This window comes from Amphimedon queenslandica, unplaced genomic scaffold (assembly GCF_000090795.2).
Source record: "Amphimedon queenslandica unplaced genomic scaffold, v1.1 AMPQUscaffold_12764, whole genome shotgun sequence".
NCBI lineage: Eukaryota > Metazoa > Porifera > Demospongiae > Haplosclerida > Niphatidae > Amphimedon > Amphimedon queenslandica.
The window spans coordinates 25,643-33,462 of NW_003547000.1; the positions used below are offsets into that span (position 1 = coordinate 25,643).

Genomic DNA, 7,820 nt, shown 5'->3' on the forward strand with positions numbered 1-7,820 from the left:
ACTATAACTATGAAAGGCTATCGTGGGGCGCACCAATATAACAACTAATGAATGTCATTTACTTCCTTTGGTTGTCATAAGGAGACCATTATCATTATGATTAGATAACCAAGCAGACATTATTACTCACGAGTGTATTGAAGATGGTTCCTGCAGCTCTACATGATTTAGCTAGCGACTCAGTAGCTCCACTCTTCTCTGCTACATTAACATACAGCTCAAGACACTGGACAGCACTCTCAAGATCACCTTTACTATATAATGAAAAAGAATGATTAATAATAATAATAATAATAATAATAATAATAATAATAATAATAATAATAATAATAATAAAAATAATAATAATAATAATATAATCTTCTTACTGTTCGTGACATCTAGCCAATGCTTCGTAGGCGTTACCTACTCCGACCTCGTCACTATGGTAACGAGATCTCTCCAGGAAACTCTTGTGACACTGTCAAAATAATAAATAAATAAATAAATAAATAAATAATAGTGTCATTACTTGTAGTGCAGTATCAAAGTCTTTGTTCTTTTCATGAGCACAGCCCAGTCTGTAGGAGGCCAGTCCTTCTTGGTAAGTGTCTTTAGCTTTCTTTGACATGGTATGAGCTTTTTGAAGATACTCTATCAATAATGAGGTATCCTCTGACTACAGGAAAGAGAGAGAGAGAGAGAGAGAGAGAGAGAGAGAGAGAACAGTATTAATGTCAGCTATTCTTAGTTGCATGCTCCTCTTCTTCTTACTTTCTCTGCAATTGTAGTGTAGATTCTTCTCAAGTGTTCACAGGCAATACGGTAAAGATTCTCACCATTCTCAGTATGCCAGTTATTGGCTGATGTCAGCTCATAGAATATCTCCATGTGCTCCACAGCTTTATCCAAATCACCTGAAAAAGAGAGAGAGAGAGAGGGACTGCTGATATGTGTAATATAGAGTATGGTCACTATGATGGGTGATCTTTAAATGTTTAAGAAAAGAGCTATGTCACAATTACTGTATGTTCTTTATAGCACATAAGAATTCACATTAAATACTTAATTATTGAAGTACCTCTATTCTCATAGGCCAATCCAACATGGAAGTGAGCCTCTCCTTCTTTACGTCTGCCATCTCCTTTTATCAGTCTACCAGTTTCCAAGCAGCGATTATGGAAATGATCAGAAAGCCAGTGATCCCCGGTCTGATCAAAATGAAGTGCCAGGTCACGTTGGGATAAATATACGGCTTCTAGGTCACCACGACGACTAGCATCTTCAGCACTCATGAGGCAAACTTGTAAGTAGTCCAGTTTATCCGGTTTGTCGTCTATCAGTGGGGAGAGTAGGATAGCACCTGGTCCTGCTATTCTGTGATCTTCTCTTTGCTTTTGGACGAGCTCAAATAGTTCAGTGAATGATTGGTGGTAGCCTTTGGCAAGTATTGATGTACAAGTATTGTGGAACAGACTATTTCTATAACTGAATGGAGAGAGAGAGAGAGAAAGAAAATTACACTATGTATCATTGAATGTTGCATTGGTATTATAAACCATTAGTTTCACAAATCCTCCCATTATTATTATTGTCAATCGATATAATTTCCCAATTATAGTAAATGCTTACTTTGAAGGATCTATTTGTTTCGATAGATTATTAAAGTCAATCCTTCCCTCATTCTTCCCATCTCTCTTCTTCTGTCGCCTCATCTCCTCAATCTGCTGCTGTAGCGAGTTCTTATGCTCTTTCCCTCTCTTTCCCCTCGACTGAACGTACTGGACCTTCTCTGAGGAGTGGATATACTGGACACTACCGCTGGGGAGCGCTGGAGGTGGTGGGAGAATGTTCGCCATTTTGTTGTCTCCTGGTAGTTGCTATGACAACTTTTATTAAACCACACCCATATAATTGATCATGAATAATAATGAGGTTGCTAATGTTTCTGATTACTTTTCTTCTTGAAGAATTTGTTTTTTCATTAGATGAAGGTCACTGCAGTCTGGATGGTTGCAGTGGATCACGTGAGACGAGTAATGCATCCATTTTTTCAACCAGAACGGTCCTTGGCAGGAAGCCACACCCTCTTTATGATGTTCACGAAAGAAATGATGTATATTTTTCAATTAAATCAACAGAAAAATATCATGAGAGTAGACTCCAACTGCTAGTGTTGACCTGGTTTCAAAGCATACACCCTCATAACGTTAGTTTATAAATATCACGTCATGATGTCATACCAATGTTACTATTAATATACTGTTGTTACTATTATTAGTTACATATAGTCACTGATACTGAAGATTCTACTACGGAACTACTGAGAGACTTTGGTATTACAATTAAATTGAAATCATAAATTATTTTTTTAATCTAAATAATAGGTTACACTGTTCACATTGCCGATTGTCCCAAAGGTCATACTCAGTTAGTATAATATGTCATGATCATTGATCCAGTTAGTTTTATCATTTTTTCTACTAGTCAACCAATGGCCTGCAAGTGTGGAGTAGAATTTGAGCAGTTTTATATTGCAAAAGAAAACAGGAGCCATTACAAGTAAAAGGAAGATGCATTGAAATATAAATATGTCTGTATATGAATTCATGCAACCAATTGATATTTCTATTATTAATCTATTTTATAGTTGGTATTGCCACTTGGATGATGATATGTATCTAAATGTGTTGGCTTTGTTTGAATTGTTGGATACGCTTAATCCACTGGACAGCCATTATCTTGGACAAAGAAGTATCAACAGGAGAATTGATGTAAGAGAAAAGGAGGAGTGAGCTAGTTTATGTCTGTTCCTTGTAGATTAGAGAAGATTTCAAGAGAAAGAATAACATAGTACAGTAATAATGAATGCAATCTTATATTTCCAGCTGCTCTTTTAGTTAAGAGATTCTTATTATTTTGCAACTGGTGCTGTTTACTGTATCAGTACTCGGTTAATGGAGCAGCTGGAATATTATTTAAGGTATCGATCAATTCGAATAAAGAAGTAGTGAAAGTTTCTTTTGTGTAGAGGGAAAGAGAAAATGATGGGATATTCAGGAGCAGCTGGTGTCCCAGACAACATGTTAATAGGACTAATAATAGGTAATTAATTAAGGCAAGACTATGAATAATAATTAATGATATACAGAGGGCATCTTGGGGTATAATTTAACAGAAGTGTCCACCATGAACTCTCATCTCTTCCCTTTAAAAAGAATATCAACCACTGACCTTGTCAAACAGGTATCAGGCACCAGTTTAATTGGTTTAAGCAGGTATTGGTAGATAACGATCAGTTATGGCAGTTGGAATATTAATGGTAAAGATATTAAAAATACAATATCAATTGAAGATGATTTATTTGATGATAATGAAGATCCAACAAGGTATTAAATGTACATGTACATACGTTAAATTTTTATTTTAAATTATTTTAAAATAGGTTTCTTTCCTATCACTGCCTCCTGCACCCATCAACACAATGGTGCCATAGCAACGAAAGGACATAATAATAGTGATATTTTTAATGTTAATAAATTAATTTAAAACAGTTTTCCACTTCATGAATAAATTAAAACTTAATAATAATAATAATAATAATAATAATAATAAGGGATTGAATCAAAAATAATAACAACAGTCTTAATAGTAAGAGAGAGAGATTTATTATATTTGTACATTCTTGAGTAGCAGCTGCCTTTCTCCCTCTCAAAAGACAGTCAATAAAGCAAAGACTCCGTACAACAGAGCGCAAGGATAAGCCACTAGCAGCTGCTGCGACTGCATTGAAAGGACAGACACAAACAACTTTGAGGAAGAATAGCTGCACCATAATATAATACACAGAGACATCACAGTACCAAGAACACCCCTAGGAAAGAGAAAGAGGTCATGTGATCATCTCTCTCCCTCTCTCTTTCTCTCTACTAACTGTAAAGAGATCACTATTGCTGTACCAGACAGTAGTACCATTGGTAGCAGACAGTACCCTAGGACACTCATTATCATTGTCACTGGGACACCTTCTCCACTCATCATGTTAAGCAACAGGTACATACTGATACAGCCAAGGAGACCAACACCATATATGTAACCGAAATGAACTTTACCAGACTAATAAGGAATATAAAGAATTTACAATGTATATGTGTACATGTGGAATAGAAGACAGGTATACATTCATTGATAGGTGGACATTTTGCTGCAAAAACATGAATTATGTGTGAGCTTGTGTCTTACTAGAAGTAAAGTTCCTCCAAATAGTAGACAGAATATCAGTGGCCCCGCAAGGTCAGTGTTACGTAAAGCAACTGCATCAGCTTGCTGTAATGGGTTGAGGACAGATAATGTCTAAAAAAAGAATAAAATAAAATAAATAAAAAGGAAGCATACATTCTCTTTGATGACGCTGAAGTCAATTCCAAGCTCTATAAAAAGAATAGAATTAATTATAAAAAATTATAAAATGCTTCTTTCAGACAGTACCTTCCAGTAGTGGTGGGTCTTCTTCAAACCCAGAGTGTCCTCCCTGACTATCATAAGCTCCTCCTACTCCTCCTTGAGACATGAGGCCCATACTACCAGCTGGTAGAGGCTGACCAGCTGGAGGGTAGGGATCAACCTCCATCCGCTCTCCTTCAGGCTCTGAAATACATTAATAATAATAATAATAATAACAACAACATAATAATGCTGTTTATACTGCATTTTAAAATGGCCGTAACTTAACAAATTGAAGTCGGAATCAGCTCAAACTTTCTACACAGCATAAGGACATCAATATGTTTCAGAAAATGTAATAAAAATTGGGGGGTAATTTTGGAGCCATTTTTTGGAAAAAACCATGGGCTATAGTACAGGGAACTTTTCAGATTTTGGCCCATTTTTTAAATGGTCGTAACTTGAAAAATTTAAGTCAGAATCAGCTCAAACTTTCTACACAGCATAAGGACATCAATATGCATCAGAAAATGTAATAAAAATTGGGGGTGATTTTGTAGCCATTTTTGGAAAAAACCCATGGGCTATAGTACAGGGATTTTTTCAGATTTTGGTCAATTTTTTAAAATGGCTATAATTCAAAAAATTGAAGTTGGAATCTGCTCAAACCTTCTACATGTACATTTTATCTAAAAACTAATATATACCTGGTACAGTATAGCCCATTCCTCCAGAATACTGCTCCTGTGAATAATAGTTTGACTGGGACCCATCAGTATAATACTGGTTACTGTACTGCTGGGTGGGTTGATGGGCGGGTGGTGGTTGGTGGTGGTACGGCTGCTGTTGCTGGTAGTGTCTGGCTGATTGGAGTGTCTCTGAGTCCAGTGTATAGTTCGTAGGATAGAAATCTTGTTGGTAGCCTTCATCCGCCATCTTGTTTTTGTTTCCTTAATGATGGGTGGGGCCTCAAAATTAATTAGGTGGGCGTGGCTTTTTTTATTAGCTTTTTTCAATATTATGCATAACCTATACACAATATAATGCTACAGTTTAGTCATTACTCTTCTGATTATTGTAAAAATAATTATGTTCTTTAGTCAGGATAATACAGTGGTTGCTTTGGTAAAAATTCAATGTATATAACCTAGTAAAATAAAATAATAATAATAATAATAATAATAATAATAATAATAATAATAATAAAATAACATTTTCTTCTTACATATTCTCTGAGGTTATTTCCATCACAGAACTCCTTCTGCAGTTTAATGTTAAGTCCCAGCTGGCAATGAAAGAGAGAGAGAGACAAAGAAGTGACAATGAGAAGTAACAGTACAGCCATTGTTATATTCATTAGTACCTTATTATAGAGCCTCCAGTTCTCCTGGGAGATGACCTTCTCTAACCTCGTCCTGGTCTATAAGAGAAAGGAAAGGAAAAAGAACTTTTACATTTTCTGATGCATATACATGTACTTATATTGCATAGAAAGTTTAAGCTAATTACAATCAAGTTTGGATTTTTTTACAAATTTTTAAAGTTGCTAAAAAAATCAGACCAAACTTCCTGTACTATAGTACGTGGTAGTAAATTATAATAATTTCTCACTCGTTTGCTGAGATACAGTACAGGTCCCAAGGATATTCCTAAGGTGCAGCAGCAACACAAGCAGCCGCAAATGAGACATTTCAAATTAAAAGGAATACTCTTGTACAGGATGGAGTTAATCCTTTCTAAAGTAGCGTGAAACTCTTCTGGTGCAACCTAAAAATAATAATAATAATAATAATAATAATTTGTTGTTTTTGAATTGTCACCTTGCCAACGAGGTAAGAGGGGAACTCGTCATCAAAACGATTGTTAAGACCAAATATGGTAGTACCTCCGACCCCCCTGAGTCTCACTGGGTCTGGAACGTCTGCGAATATTAACTGTTCATCGGACCTGGTAACAGGTGAATCATGAAGTGGGTAAGTGATACTATCAGCAGGAGGAGGAGGGGGAAGATCAGTGGATCTCTCTCCTAATACAACCTCTCCCTGTCTCTCCTCTTCTTCTAATCCTGTGTTCTCTTCGAAAGGTGGTAGTCCCAGTCTGACAGGTGATCCTAATCTTTTATAAAGTTCATCTTCTTCCACGTCCTCTGGTGTCCATGGATCAAGTGTTCTCTGGCCCCACTTGTCCTCTATTGCTTGCTCTAGCCCGCTCGAAGACACTAAGAAGTCGGCCATGTAAATAAGGAGAGAGAAGAACAGAAGTAAGTGTTAAATGATCTCCTGTTTGCTGTGAATCTGTGATCCTGTGATTGTGTACTATTTTTTCTCCTCCCATACCACGCCTATAATAAGGTGTGGCTAGTTTAAACCACACCCACAAATTTGCAGCATGGAAAAAATGGTAGATCCTTTTATTTTATATTTATTTTTTATCTTTTTAAAGGCAGGAAACCCTGATCTAGTCACTCCATTTGGAACAGGTCCCGTTACTTCCAGTGTATCATTAAAGACACCAGCCTCAGAGTATAATGTTCACGATACATTCAGATATGGGTTAGACCCCTAGAATTATTATTATTAATTTTTTTTATTTAATTTTTAGTTTTAAATCGGCTAAGTCTGATCTGACTCCATCTCACCCACTTGAAGCAAGTGAAGCAAACGTATGAACTACCTCATTAATATTCATTGATCTCATTATTTATTCATAGCCTCAATCAATAATTCTATTTTTAAGTTAATTTATTTTTAGTTTGCTGCTAATCGTGAAGCTTTTGTAATGCAGTCACTGCGTAACAGTCAGGGACTACATGCTCCTCTGAGATTAGAAATGGAGAGAAAGATGGCTAGCAAAGTAATGACGTACATGTACCGTAAATCATGTTTATTTTGAGTGATGGTAATTTTATATAAACAATGGGGCATACTAATTTAGAATTGCTAATATTTTCTTTTTTGCCTATTAATATATTTGGATAAACGGCCATCATATAAAATTTTCAATATCTAAATTTTCCATCCTGCATTTCATAACCACCTGATTTATGGTGTTCTTTACCCTCTCTCTCTCTCCTTCAGATTCAGCGTATTCCTCCATTAGAGAGCAGTATGATTGCACTGGAGACATTGCTTGGTCAAGATGAGACCATTTCTGTTGAAGAACTGTTAGACAGTGAGTGATGTCATAATATGATGTAATGTGATGTCATGTTGTGTCTATTTATAGATCCGTCTGATTCTCCTGTGCTGGTCAATGGACGTGCAGTAATGGAGAAAAGACTTAAAATGTTTTAACTTGAAGGAACATTACTGAACTATATGTAACCAATAATAATAAAGGGTAATTCACAATTTACAAAGCAATTATTATAAAAAATCATTATTAATTGACATTGTACA

General features: G+C 35.8%; 5 protein-coding genes across 5 annotated transcripts; 2 read left to right on the plus strand and 3 right to left on the minus strand.

Moving 5' to 3' along the window:
* Positions 1-85: 85 nt before the first annotated feature.
* Positions 86-1,857, minus strand: LOC100633605 (tetratricopeptide repeat protein 29-like). Its single transcript, XM_020003069.1, has 6 exons — positions 1,612-1,857; positions 1,061-1,467; positions 754-896; positions 512-658; positions 369-460; positions 86-254 (listed from the first exon to the last, which is right to left on the minus strand). Exons 1-6 carry the CDS (start codon positions 1,836-1,838, stop codon positions 101-103), a joined length of 1,170 nt encoding a protein of 389 aa, XP_019858628.1. The 5' UTR covers positions 1,839-1,857; the 3' UTR covers positions 86-100.
* Positions 1,858-1,914: 57 nt separating this feature from the next.
* On the plus strand, positions 1,915-3,497 carry LOC105314592 (beta-1,3-N-acetylglucosaminyltransferase lunatic fringe-like). Its single transcript, XM_011408854.2, has 11 exons — positions 1,915-2,188; positions 2,261-2,315; positions 2,367-2,409; positions 2,467-2,541; positions 2,630-2,753; positions 2,800-2,832; positions 2,880-2,962; positions 3,011-3,084; positions 3,131-3,225; positions 3,268-3,368; positions 3,425-3,497. The coding sequence occupies exons 1-11, from the start codon at positions 1,922-1,924 to the stop codon at positions 3,489-3,491; spliced, it is 1,017 nt and encodes a 338-aa protein (XP_011407156.2). The 5' UTR covers positions 1,915-1,921; the 3' UTR covers positions 3,492-3,497.
* On the minus strand, positions 3,490-5,412 carry LOC100633733 (protein YIPF5 homolog). Its single transcript, XM_011408855.2, has 6 exons — positions 5,130-5,412; positions 4,468-4,626; positions 4,375-4,409; positions 4,222-4,332; positions 3,914-4,095; positions 3,490-3,853 (listed from the first exon to the last, which is right to left on the minus strand). Exons 1-6 carry the CDS (start codon positions 5,356-5,358, stop codon positions 3,691-3,693), a joined length of 879 nt encoding a protein of 292 aa, XP_011407157.1. The 5' UTR covers positions 5,359-5,412; the 3' UTR covers positions 3,490-3,690.
* A 13-nt stretch (positions 5,413-5,425) lies between these two features.
* On the minus strand, positions 5,426-6,688 carry LOC100633861 (cysteine-rich hydrophobic domain-containing protein 2-like). The gene is made up of 5 exons (XM_003390136.3): positions 6,243-6,688; positions 6,034-6,189; positions 5,786-5,842; positions 5,648-5,707; positions 5,426-5,569 (listed from the first exon to the last, which is right to left on the minus strand). Exons 1-5 carry the CDS (start codon positions 6,654-6,656, stop codon positions 5,519-5,521), a joined length of 738 nt encoding a protein of 245 aa, XP_003390184.1. The 5' UTR covers positions 6,657-6,688; the 3' UTR covers positions 5,426-5,518.
* A 19-nt stretch (positions 6,689-6,707) lies between these two features.
* LOC105314593 (proteasome maturation protein-like) lies at positions 6,708-7,796 on the plus strand. The gene is made up of 6 exons (XM_011408856.2): positions 6,708-6,822; positions 6,865-6,974; positions 7,024-7,084; positions 7,174-7,275; positions 7,500-7,593; positions 7,648-7,796. The coding sequence occupies exons 1-6, from the start codon at positions 6,811-6,813 to the stop codon at positions 7,713-7,715; spliced, it is 447 nt and encodes a 148-aa protein (XP_011407158.1). The 5' UTR covers positions 6,708-6,810; the 3' UTR covers positions 7,716-7,796.
* Positions 7,797-7,820: the final 24 nt, after the last annotated feature.

Bases quoted from the DNA above. Each gene is read 5' to 3' on its own strand.
- LOC100633861 (XM_003390136.3), bottom strand. From the start codon at position 6,656: ATGGCCGACTTCTTAGTGTCTTCGAGCGGGCTAGAGCAAGCAATAGAG. The intron at 6,190-6,242 runs GTGACAATTCAA...TATTATTTTTAG, and splicing joins CCTCTTACCTCGTTGGCAAG to GTTGCACCAGAAGAGTTTCA. The intron at 5,708-5,785 runs GTACTAATGAAT...TTTCATTGCCAG, and splicing joins ACTGGAGGCTCTATAATAAG to CTGGGACTTAACATTAAACT.
- LOC100633733 (XM_011408855.2), bottom strand. From the start codon at position 5,358: ATGGCGGATGAAGGCTACCAACAAGATTTCTATCCTACGAACTATACA. The intron at 4,627-5,129 runs GTATATATTAGT...AATGTATTTCAG, and splicing joins AATGGGCTATACTGTACCAG to AGCCTGAAGGAGAGCGGATG. The intron at 4,096-4,221 runs GTAAGACACAAG...ATTCCTTATTAG, and splicing joins TTGGAGGAACTTTACTTCTA to TCTGGTAAAGTTCATTTCGG.
- LOC100633605 (XM_020003069.1), bottom strand. From the start codon at position 1,838: ATGGCGAACATTCTCCCACCACCTCCAGCGCTCCCCAGCGGTAGTGTC. The intron at 1,468-1,611 runs GTAAGCATTTAC...CTCTCCATTCAG, and splicing joins AAACAAATAGATCCTTCAAA to TTATAGAAATAGTCTGTTCC. The intron at 255-368 runs GTAAGAAGATTA...TTCATTATATAG, and splicing joins TTGGCTAGATGTCACGAACA to TAAAGGTGATCTTGAGAGTG.
- LOC105314592 (XM_011408854.2), top strand. From the start codon at position 1,922: ATGTTTCTGATTACTTTTCTTCTTGAAGAATTTGTTTTTTCATTAGAT. The intron at 2,410-2,466 runs GTTAGTATAATA...TTTTTCTACTAG, and splicing joins TGTCCCAAAGGTCATACTCA to TCAACCAATGGCCTGCAAGT. The intron at 2,963-3,010 runs GTATCGATCAAT...TCTTTTGTGTAG, and splicing joins CAGCTGGAATATTATTTAAG to AGGGAAAGAGAAAATGATGG.
- LOC105314593 (XM_011408856.2), top strand. The intron at 6,975-7,023 runs GTTAGACCCCTA...TTTAATTTTTAG, and splicing joins CACGATACATTCAGATATGG to TTTTAAATCGGCTAAGTCTG. The intron at 7,594-7,647 runs GTGAGTGATGTC...GTCTATTTATAG, and splicing joins TGTTGAAGAACTGTTAGACA to ATCCGTCTGATTCTCCTGTG.